Below are 12,169 nucleotides of genomic sequence, written 5' to 3'. Positions count from 1 at the left end.
TTAGGCATTTTTACAATGGCACGCCCGGCAATTTCACTGTCTTGCCTGTGTAAAACCGAGGGGGTCAAATCCCCCTCGGTCTAATTTGCATACTACAAATGTTTTTATTTTTTTATGATTCAAGAGACTCGCATGAAAGAATGAGTATACAAAAAATGTGTTTACAGTTTTTCTCAGTTGCTTTGGTACATTTCTCAGATCAGAATTTAAATTTGCAAAGCAGTTAGTGCATTTCTCAAAACAATGTGTTCAAATAGCAAAACACCATGGATGACCTGCAAAAGCCAGTCTCTTGCTCAAAATCCTTAGTTCATCTCTCAAAAGTAAATATCTGTTTCAATGAACATGTCAGTGCCATCAGAATGACAAGTCCTTGTGTCATTGTCTACGTATAAGACAGTCAAATTGCTTAGTCATGTTGTCAATATAACAGTGTACTCAGGAGGGATGTTCTGATGTAAACTATGGCTAAAGTTTTGTAGACATTATTGTAAATTGTAAGTTACACCTTAGTGTATGTGGGAGATTGATTGCAAGAGACTGGACAAGATTCACATTTACGCTTTGACTGTTTGTACTGTAATTTGTTGACAGACCATGTCATTGCTAGAAATGTGATCATAGGAAAATCTCCTTAGGGTAAACTGTACATGCATTGCTGTCGGAATTACAGTGCAGTCATCCTACAACTCCTGACGTTCCTGTCTGTTGGGCCTCAAATTCTCAGACAATTTACTGTAACATTGTGTTGTGCTCCAGCTATATGTATACTTGCCAGTTCATGGTTCAGGAGATGCACCTTTGAGCTATTGGTTGATCGTTGGTTGATCTAACACTTCACACATTTCCCTTCTTTAGAGAAAGTCAAGATTCACCTGGTAGCAATTGACCAATTCAGGACAGATTTAGAAAAAAGAACAAAAAAAAGAGTCTAATGCCAGTGTATAGAAATGTATAGAAATATGCTTGACATATTATGACAACTTGTTCAACCATTTTGCATGTAAAGACTTATGCAATGAACTGATACCTAAATGTTGTGGGGGTGAGACTATTCCATAGAGACCATTACAATACATTTTGATCAACAAGACATAAGCAATTGATAATGTAGGAAAGAGCAGAGAATTGTACATAATCATGTGCATGGATGTACCAAAGCATTTGCAACGTGTTCAAATAAATGAGAAACTGTTTTTTTCATGTGCACAAGTGACACACTGATGTGAAGATTGAACAGGTAGTTTTGAGAATTTCAATTCTGATCTGAGAAATGAACCAAAGCGACTGAGAAAAACTGTAAATATTTACAAGTGCAAAAACACCAGCATATTCTTTATTTTACTGACCACTTATTTTTACCCCGACAAAAGCCTCGTAAGGAAAGTACCTCTGTGTCTTTCTCGTAGATCGCACCATCTTTCCCCGGCTTTGTTTAATGCGACTGCATCACCTTCTCTCACATGATCAGCAACTCGCGGATTTCACCGTCTCTCCACTTAGAACTACTCATGTTGATATCGCTGCACTGTCTCTGTTTTAAAGACACCACCTCTACCCTTGAACCGCGGAGCCGTCTAATCGCATTTACGTCAATGCGATCACGATGTGAACTCTGGCCGGAATATTACCTCGGTCAGTGAAAATGCGCAGACCATGCCGGGAAAAAGGCGGGCATAAGACGGGCATATTTGGCAGTGTAAAAACGTTTTATCTCTCTGTGTCTCTCTCTCTCCGTTTCTCTGTCTCTCTCTCTGTCTATCTTTCTCTGTCTCCGTCCCTCTCTGTCTCTGTCTCTGTCTCTGTCTCTGTCTCTGTCTCTGTCTCGCTCTCGCTCTCGCTCTCGCTCTCTCTCTCTGTCTCAGCCTGTTTTTCTGTTTCTTTCTCATTTCTACACTACCTTCTCAGAAAGTAGAATCTGATTCTGGTCTTCGTCTACTTTTTCCTCTTGAAGGGGGGAAGGGGAGCAGGGGGAAGAGATGAGGTGTGGAGGCAGGACAGAGAGATGGAGGCGTGGGGAGAGATGATGGGTGGTGGGGGACAGATGGCTGGCGAGTGAGCAGCACACTCCTCTGGGCCTCGCCCGTTGTCACTTTCCTGCCCCTCCCTGTCCTGACCTGCCACTGTTAGGACACAAGCTGCCCTCCTGTATACACACATACATACACACACACACACACTGACTCACACACACACACACACACACACACACACACACACAAACACACACACACACACACACACACACACACACACACACACACACACACACACACACACACACACACACACACACACACACACACACACACACACACACACACACACACACACCACAAATCGAGACACCAGGGAGTTCATCAAGAGAAAGGATTGCCTAAAATATCCTGAAAGTTGATCCTTTAAGAGGTTAGGAGCCGTCCTCTCCCCTCGTCTCTCCTCTCGTCTCTTCTGGTTGAATGGAGACAAGGCTTTAAGGGGCCGACGAAGGGCCACTCAAACTCACCACAATCTTTCTGAAAATGGATCCGTTTACAGAGAACCCAGAATCAAACTCAGCCCTCTGTTGCTAATGTGTCAGTTGACGTTGAACTTTTGATATCTGTTGCAATCAACTGAATAGAGTTTAATGAGTTTTTCTACTTGATGAAGCCTAGTGCTCCAGGGTATTCATTTGGACACAGGAAGTTATTCTAGAAGAACAACTATTTCCATGCCAAATGTATCATGCTAATATTTCTGATATTCACATTGGCTCTCTTGCGCTGTGCCAGTTGTAATTCTCCTGATGTTAGAAAGCCACGCGAACACAGTGGTGGTGAAGATGTGGGTCGTGTTAGGGGTCAGCAGTAACGTTTGTCCGTAATGCTCCTCAGACACCATGTGCAACATCAATGTGGATGAGTGCGCCATCAATCCGTGCCACAGCGGCGGCACCTGCATTGACGGCATCAACAGCTTCACATGTGTGTGCCCGGAGGGTTACCACGACGATACCTGCTCCTCGCAGATCAACGAGTGTCTGAGCAGCCCTTGTATCCACGGCCGCTGTGGCGACAAGATCAATGGGTGAGTGGACCCGTCCACCGGGGGGGAGAGCCTCTCAGACTCGTCCCGTTCACCTTAATATCACGTTGATTTATTTTTATGATTATAATCTTTTTTACTATAATTAGTAAAAAAGTATAATTAGTAAAGTATAGTAGTACTACTATTAGTTGTAGTAGAATAAAGAGTTATTCACAATTTATATGAGGCAAGCATAGCTTTTAGGATTTAATTAGTATACACATTAGTTAGCAGGAATTGCATGCAAATTTACAGAGCTGACATATAAACAAATGCCTGAATGAAAATTTGCTTTCCGTACCATTGTCATCCTCAGTTACAAGTGTCTTTGTGACTCTGGCTGGAGTGGGAAGAACTGTGACTTCAACACCAACGAGTGTGAGTCCAACCCTTGTATGAACGGAGGGGCCTGCAAAGACATGACCAGCGGCTACATCTGCACCTGCCTCATGGGCTTCACCGGTGAGACCTGTGTGTGTGTGTTTGTGTGTGTGTGTAAGTGTGTGTGTGTGTGTGTGTGTGTAAGTGTGTTTACGTGCATGTGCGTACTTGCACCAAATGCAGTACATTGAATAATTTGACTCTTTAATATCGTATTATCATTGTATTCATCAGTAGTACCAACACGCCTGTGCTTGTGTGTGTGTCTGTGTGGACCCAAAGGACCCAGCTGCCAGACCAACATCAATGAGTGTGCGTCCAACCCCTGCCTGAACCAGGGCACCTGCATCGATGACGTCGCAGGCTACAAGTGCATCTGCGTCCTACCGTACACCGGTAGGGAAATATTAGGACAAGTATTGGACGTTCTTGTTATGTCCGCTTGGCCGGGAGGGGGGGGACACTTCCCAGGCCTCTGGTTGGTTCTGTGTTTGCGAGCCGAGAGGAAAAGCGTGCGCTGGTAGACGTTGCTCTTGATTAAAGTTCAGCTGCATGACTTCCTGGGGTCTCTATGGCCCCTGCCCCTCTGGCCCCCTGCCCCGCGGCTGCTGGCCTCTGTTTAATGTCAGGTATCACTGATAACCAGAGAAAGACAATAACCCCTCTCTGGTGGGTTATGCTGCTATCATTGCGAACAGATCATGTTGGAGCGCCTCAGGGGCTAAACCTTTTTGATTTAATTCAACACAAAAACGTCCAGCTTTCCCAGTATTAAAGTTTTTTACTTGTGACTGGGAGAAGGAACGGGAGTTTGACACATATCCTGTTTGGGCACTTCCTGTCTCACAGAAAAGCAAATGGGTTGACAATGGCAGGAAGCCGGAGCAGACTTCCTGAAAGAGCTGTGTGTTGTGCAAAGAGATATGGAGCGTTTGTGTGTGTCCCTAGCATGTACAGAGACCTCTGATAGCACTGATTGGAAAAATTTAAGCACTGTTTTTTGGTTACCTCATGACTTCCTCAACAGTGGAAAACAAATATTGGGTTCATCTTTTTTTGTAGAGCTTGCATAGTTATATTGTGTGTGTGTTGTGTGTGTGTGTGTGTGTGTGTGTGTGTGTGTGTGTGTGTGTGTGTGTGTGTGTGTGTGTGTGTGTGTGTGTGTGTGTGTGTGTGTGTCTTGCAGGAGAAAACTGTGAGACTCTGCTGGCCCCCTGCGGTCAGAAGCCGTGTAAAAATGCTGGTGTCTGCAAGGAGTCTGAGGATTACGAGAGCTACTCGTGTGTGTGTCCCGAGGGGTGGCAGGGTAAAGACGCACCGACCACACTTTCATGATGTTACATCACTCACCCGCCAGACCTTGTAACTTTTCAAACTATCTTGTAATGATTGTATTCACATGGGAACACTTCTTTTTTCTTGAGTCAAAGGGTTATAAGGTAACCCAAAAGAAACAAAAAACTACTAAAACACACATTTCCAAAATGCTTCCATCAAGTAGTGTGTCAACGTTTGAGGAAAGACGTTTGAATTCATTTCTGCACACTCTACCTCTTTCAGGTCAGTCGTGTGAGATGGACATCGACGAGTGTGTGAAAAGCCCCTGTCGCAATGCCGCCGCGTGCCACAACACCATGGGGACCTACCGCTGCGATTGCACACCAGGCTACAACGGACGCAACTGCCAGACCGACGTGGACGAGTGCAGGCCCAGTAGGTTTTATATTACTGCCTCAACCGGCAAAGAACTTTCAGCTGACGGGAGGGGGGTTCTGTCGTCGTAAATTAGGGCCGTGCCCGACTCTCTGACTACACTTAGTTTCCATGGATGGGACTTAACCAGCTGCACTGAGACGTTTAATCTAACAACATTTAAAAAGTTTCATATAAGGCTTAACTTATATATTCCCTTCAGTCTGGTCAAATTTGAGATCACTTTATATAGGATAAGATTATCAATATTACTCAATATCTTTAATAGACTAAAGATTAAGCTACCTGCTGGTCTCAGCTCCTATGTGTGAAAGCCAGGTTTTGAGCCTAGTTAAGGCCTGAAGTGGTCCACACAGAGTGGGCTGGATTTTTGGTTTGGTGTTATGAGCCAAACAACAGATGGGAGTTCAGCGGTTTGGCCTCGAAAAAAAGGTTCAGAAATTAAGATGGTAGTTGTCATTTAGATCTGTCGGTCCTGGACAGTCAAATGAGCTGTGATCTGATTGGACGTGCCTCGAGAGGTCAGTGTCACCCGGGTCATTAGATGGTATGAGCTTTGAATGCAGCTTCAAGGTGGAGAATCTGAGTGGTTTCCTCCACCCAGGGGGCAACAACGCTAGGCTGCAAGCATCAGCTCCAGAGGAAGACACAGTGGACGCTAAACTCATTTCCTTCTCTCCCAGACCCCTGCAGCAACGGAGGCCTCTGTCGGGATGAGGTCAACGGCTTCCTGTGCACCTGCCTGCCAGGCTTCAGGGGCATCAAGTGTGCGCAGGACACCAACGAGTGTGAGAGCAACCCGTGCAAGAACGGAGCCAACTGCACCGACTGTGTTAACAGCTACACCTGTACCTGCCCATTGGGATTCAGCGGGATCAACTGCGAGAACAACACCCCCGACTGCACAGAGAGGTACCAGACATCTTGTTGTGTTCATCATCTGCCATTTTGGAGTGTGGTTCAAGATCCATACTGGAGCAAAGTAAACATCTTGAACAAGTTGTAATTCTACAAGTCTTTCAACAACTATAAATCTGTGTTGTTGGTCTATAGTGAAGCTGATACAGAGGGCCCTATTTTAACGGTCTGAAACGCAAGTGAGAAGCACCAAGCGCAAGTAGCTTTGTGGGCGGTTCTACGGCGATGTCGCTAGTTTACCGGCGCGAAAAAATTACTCTAGCGCCTGGCGCATATCTAAAAAGGGTTGGTCTGAAGTAGCCTAATTACCCGTAGGTGTGGTTTGGGCGTAACGTGCAATAAACCAAGTTCATATTTTGACAGCGCGTCTGCAGTCTCCCATGAGACAGATGCACATGAATTTCAAACTTCAAATGGCTCAGTTTATGGCCAAATAATATGGCCTAATTCACACATGGAATAAGGTTTTCTTCCACAACTTCAGAAATACTGAGTCCTCAAATAAATTTCGGCAAAGAAAACTTATATGATATAACATATGATGTGCGGTAACTGTGGTTCTATTTAATGATATACGCAATGCATTATAAACATCGTTTCTTATCAGTATTGTATGCATTATCGTTATCGACTTGTGTTCCTAATATGTTTCCCCCCGTTAATATACATTGCCATGGACTGTATTATGCGTTACGTGTTTAGTTTGCGTGTGTTTAAACATCATTTAAATATTCATTCTTTTGAACACTCACTCGCGGTAAAACAATGTTTTCTCACAATCAAATACTCATCAATCCTAAAAGTTATGGGCATGTACACAATGTCTGTGTCCAGAAAATATGTGTTTTCTGTGCGGTGTTTGCAGATGCATTGATTTAAAAGTACAACTTATTACCGCTGTATCAGCTGTTCTTTCCCAAATAATTTACCAAGAATGTGTGGCTAGGTATATGACTCAATGAGAGAAGCAAAGTGTATGCGCGAGGTGCACAAGCAACATTATGCATGCGCCCTTAAAATAGCATCTGAACAACGCGCCACTGACTTTAAACCAGGTATTTCCTGGTTTGTGGCGCAAGTGGTGTCTGAAACTGCAAAATAGCACCAGGGAACGTTTGCGCCAGAACACACCTCCTCCTTTCGCCGAACGGCCCATGGGGTGCATTCCCTAATTTACCGACGCGTGGCGCAGGAGGAAAAAGAACGCTCTGCGGCAGTTGCAAACTAGCAACGACACATGCGCCAGTGATTAAGTCAATTGCGCCGGATGCAAGATAGGGCCCAGAGTGTTATCGGTCATCATGGTAAGCACTGCCCAGCTTCACCACGGTTAACAACTAAGGGTTGTTCACTTGTTCTGCCCTCCTTTGGTGTGAAATAGATCATAACTTTATGATGTGCAGTGTATTCTTTTGGAAATGTAGTTGTCATAATGATGAAAGAAGATGTTGTCAGTTCAGCTTCCATATCGCAGTGGGGAAGATGCTGTTTTTGAGAAAGATGTTTGGCTGGATCTGTCCACTTTTAACTCACCTCCTCCCCGTCTCCCCGGTGTAGCTCCTGCTTCAACGGGGGTACCTGCGTGGACGGCATCAACACCTTCACCTGCTTGTGTCCTCCGGGCTTCACCGGCAGCTACTGCCAGCACGACATCAATGAGTGTGACTCCAGGCCCTGCCTGAATGGAGGAACCTGCCAGGACAGCTATGGCACCTACAAGTGCACCTGTCCCCATGGTTACAACGGGCTCAACTGTCAGGTAGCCCCTCCTCCTCTGCAGTCGGTTGCACCAGCAGAACGTAAAGCCGATCATAAGTTTGGGTGTAAAGTCCGCCTTAACCCTACGCTCGACGTAGCTAGTGTCAAACTAAAGGTCTTCTAAATGTTGGTTTCACCACCATAACTTAAGTTGTAACGTTACTTGTAGTGCATAAATTGTACCAGTGTCGCTTTTAATGACGTTTAGATAATTTCAAGCCAATCATTGACAGCTAACAATGTAAACAGGAAATACCGGCAAGTTTCTATCCGAGTGAAGACGCGTTAGCACCCAAATGCAAACAAAACAGTTTCAGTCATTTATTCTCTAAAATTTGCTTGGACGGTATAGGCGTGAGGTTAAGCTATTTGATGGCGGATTTCATAATAAATAAATAAATATAATATTCCGCCCGGCAAAACCGAAATCGCGCATATAATTCAACATCATCATAATAAAGAAATTGATCGATATGGTCACGGACATCCGTTCCCGGCGCAAACCGCGTTGAAACTCCTCTTCCCATTGCTCAAAACGAATAGCCATCTTTACCCTGCGTTAGTGTTGAAATCTTTTTACGTTTTTTTCTTTTAACGGTTCTTTATCGTTAGTATGGAACTTACACCAGCTAGAGGGGAGGTGTAAAATATAAGTTATAACTTAGTGTTACGTTGAAACTATCTGCTTGGTGCAACTGCTATTTTTTTTGTAGAATGTAAAGTCGGAACGTTTGGGTGATTTACGTTCAATGTAGCCTAAGTGGGACCTTACGTTCTGCTGGTGCAACCAGCTGCTGGTCACTTAAGCAATAGATCACGACAGGCTGTGGTATGTGCTCATTATACCACTGTTGTCCGGCCCCGACGTGCAGCGGAGGGCCGGCGACCCCCTTCACAGTGGTATAATGAGCACATACCACTGACTGAAGTGATCTATTGCTTTTATACAACGGTTATAATTATGGCGAAACGAAAGTCATAGACACACTACATTTAAAAAGAAACCAAGAAAGTCAAAGTAGCCGTTTTATTAAAGAATACAAAAAAGTAGTCCCTCCTGGCTGCCTTCAAAATGCACGACGGTCGCTATGCAACACACTTTAGCGTCCCTCCGAGAGAAGGCTCGGCTAGAGCGGTTCGCCGGCAATTTATCCTATGGAGCAGTTCACTCGCCGTGTGCCTAAGCTTTCGTTAGTCTCTCCATCGCCTTGCTCACTCCCGGAGTAACAACATTTACACCCTCTCCATCTTCCAACATATGTTTTACTTTGTAACTGTTTCTACTTCCAGGCGCGGAGTGATATGCAAACTTTCACAAAATGATCGGGCGTCATAGCAGTTATGTATACGCTCATATACAACAGTTAGGAACCAATCAGATCGCTGGATTTAGGCCCCCCGTTAGTAGTATAGTACTAATAGTAGATATATCCTCCCCTCAACACTCTCCTAGACACTCACTATGTAAAGCACTTTGAGGGCTTTTAAAAGTGCTTTATAAATGGAATTCATTATTATAAAGATTATTATTGTTTGTGGACAAGAAATTTAAATGTTGAATTGAAAAGTGTTAAAATATGACCCATAAGGATTACATCATTCACATAGTTTCGATTGTTAATATGTATTAAGTGGAATAATTTTCCCACCACAAAGTCAACTTTTTACTGGCTGACATCCACATTGAGCAATAACATAATGTCTGTGTGTGTGTGTGTGTGTGTGTGTGTGTGTGTGTGTGTGTGTGTGTGTGTGTGTGTGTGTGTGTGTGTGTGTGTGTGTGTGTGTGTGTGTGTGTGTGTGTGTGTGTAGAACCTGGTGCGGTGGTGTGTGTCGTCGCCCTGTAAGAACGGAGGCAGCTGCTGGCAGACCGGGACATCGTACCGCTGTCAGTGCAAGACGGGCTGGACCGGCCTGTACTGCGACGTGCCCAGTGTTTCCTGTGAGGTGGCGGCCAAGCAGAGAGGTAGCATGTGTGTGTGTGGGGGTCAGTCGTATGGGGGAGATTGTTGTGTCTTTGATCGTATGCATTTCATATTTGAACATTCCTTCCTCTTAGCCAGCCTAAGTCAAATCACTGGTCAATAAATTAAACATGTCTCAATGCTCTCCTTGTGTGTCCAGGTGTAGACGTGGCTCAGTTGTGTCGTAACTCAGGCTCGTGTCTGGACGCGGGCAACACCCACTACTGCCATTGCCAGGTGGGCTACACGGGCAGCTACTGCGAGCAGCAGGTGGATGAATGCACGCCCAACCCCTGCCAGAACGGAGCCGCCTGCAACGACTCCCTTGGAGGCTACTCCTGCAAGGTGAGGGCCCCAAGGGAAGCTGAACACGGTCCGTTGATCAGACTCCTCAGTGTTGCAGAGACATTGTACTGCAAGAAAATTAACCAAAGATAATCGCTCACCAGTCTGAATCTGTCCTAATTTGTGTAATCTATGTTGCAAAGTGGGATTGTTCTCTGCTATGCGTGAGATCATTTGCCTGTGTGTATTTTTATTAAGATGGTCTAACGACCGGACGACTCGTAGCACATGAACAAACATACAGAAGGCTTTAGTGCTTTATGAGCTTTATCCTTCGTCTCCTTACAACATCAGTGGGTGGACTAATGAAGAGGTTTGTTAGTGGACAGCAGAGAAAGAGATCATTTATGTTAATCTCCGCTGGAATAAAAAATCTGCCTCACAGAAAACCGCTTGGTAAACAAAAACACACTGCCTTGTTCATTTCGGACATTGATTGAGTCTCTCTCTCTCTCTCTCTCTCTCTCTCTCTCTCTCTCTCTCTCTCTCTCTCTCTCTCTCTCTCTCTCTCTCAGTGTATTCCCGGCTACGTAGGCACCAACTGCTCGGACGAGATCAACGAGTGTCTTTCCCAGCCGTGCCAGAACGGGGGCACCTGCATTGACCTGATCAATACCTACAAATGCTCCTGTCCCCGAGGAACCCAAGGTCAGCCCCCTGGACCCCGCACACACCCCTCCTCTACGCCCTCCTCTGCTTCCTCATCCTCCACACTTAATTAATTAGGGCTTAGCTGCATCCGAGGCATCTGAAAACAACTCTCTCTCGACGCTTGTTCTCTGCGTCCTCTCTTGGGCAGCGTGTCAAAAGAAGAATGAATTTAGTGTTTCCTCTTCTTCCAATTCAATACATTTGTCTACTTCGCTCGTATATTAAGTTGTGTGTGACTGTGGGGGGGGGGGGGGGGGGGGTCGTGTAGGTCAGCAAAAGTATCAATAGAGTTGGATGTGCATGTGCGTCTGACCCATATCTGATATGTTGCTGGGTTGGTAGTTTTGATAGTTTGATAGATGTGTGAGCAAACAATCTAACATGCATCTCATAAAACGTCCACCTTTAACCAAGAGTTGAAATTATGTAGAATTAGAATTAAAAGCTTTATTTGTCATTGGGTTAAATACAGTGTATTTACACAACAAAATTAAGGTGCAGATCTTGTTCAGTACTTAAAAAAAAAAAAAAAAAAAAATAGAATAGAATACAGTATGAAATATTAATAAATATATAACAACAATAACCCCTCCCCCTACCTTCCAGTTAAGGCACATTTAAGTGTCCGACACCCTCCCCTCCCTCCCAGACAACAACCCTCCCGCCCACATATGTCTAAATAGCAGCAGGTCCAGGAAGGTAAGCATAATGAAGAATGTCCAGTGGTAGTGGAGATTGTTCATGTGGTTGTTTATGTATTGCACAGGGGTTATTGTTTGTTTAGTTACGTATGGCTCAGGGGAAGAAGCTGTTGGTAAGTCTGGTGGTGCGTGGTTTCATTGACCTGTATCGCCTGCCAGAGGGAAGCAGATTGAACAGGTGGTGAGCAGGGTGCGCAGCGTCTTTTAGAATGGAACTGGTCCTGTTTCGGCAGCGGGAGTTGGCCAGCTTTTCCAGGGAGGGCATATTGATCAGTGTGTCCTTTTCACCGGCCAGGCGTGCACTGCGAGATCAACCTGGATGACTGTATCCCGGGCACCGACCCCATCACCCACGAGCCCAAGTGCTTCAACCAGGGCACATGTGTGGACCGTGTCGGGGGGTACCACTGCCACTGCCATGCCGGATACGTTGGAGAGCGATGCGAGGGGGATGTCAATGAGTGTCTTTCCAACCCCTGCGACCCGCGGGGCACGCACAACTGCATCCAGCTCACCAACAACTACCACTGCGACTGCCGCACGGGCTACACTGGTGAGCTGAGATCAGTGTGCACTGATAGAGCAGCTGCATTATCCCTTTACAGTGAGGAAGAGGAATACACTGGTAAGCTGAGATCAGTGAACACACTGCACTGATAGAGCAGCTGC

The 12,169-nt window shown here is 45.3% G+C and overlaps 1 protein-coding gene across 2 annotated transcripts in view; it reads left to right on the top strand.

Annotated features, from left to right (window-relative positions):
• notch1b (notch receptor 1b) overlaps window positions 1–12,169 on the top strand; it is a 58,790-nt gene that overhangs the window by 29,335 nt on the left and 17,286 nt on the right. For both annotated transcript variants that reach the window (XM_060064529.1, XM_060064528.1), the window contains exons 13-23: window positions 2,877–3,069; window positions 3,386–3,531; window positions 3,733–3,846; window positions 4,637–4,756; window positions 5,011–5,163; window positions 5,847–6,075; window positions 7,639–7,840; window positions 9,652–9,805; window positions 9,964–10,148; window positions 10,664–10,796; window positions 11,796–12,053. In XM_060064529.1, coding sequence (XP_059920512.1) covers window positions 2,877–3,069; window positions 3,386–3,531; window positions 3,733–3,846; window positions 4,637–4,756; window positions 5,011–5,163; window positions 5,847–6,075; window positions 7,639–7,840; window positions 9,652–9,805; window positions 9,964–10,148; window positions 10,664–10,796; window positions 11,796–12,053 — 1,887 coding nt within the window. The remainder of the gene's footprint in view (window positions 1–2,876; window positions 3,070–3,385; window positions 3,532–3,732; window positions 3,847–4,636; window positions 4,757–5,010; window positions 5,164–5,846; window positions 6,076–7,638; window positions 7,841–9,651; window positions 9,806–9,963; window positions 10,149–10,663; window positions 10,797–11,795; window positions 12,054–12,169) is intronic.

Source organism: Gadus macrocephalus, chromosome 11, assembly GCF_031168955.1.
Source record: "Gadus macrocephalus chromosome 11, ASM3116895v1".
NCBI classification, from domain to species: Eukaryota; Metazoa; Chordata; class Actinopteri; order Gadiformes; family Gadidae; genus Gadus; species Gadus macrocephalus.
The sequence above is the reverse complement of the archived record's forward strand: the minus strand, read 5'-3'. Positions and strand labels throughout refer to the sequence as shown.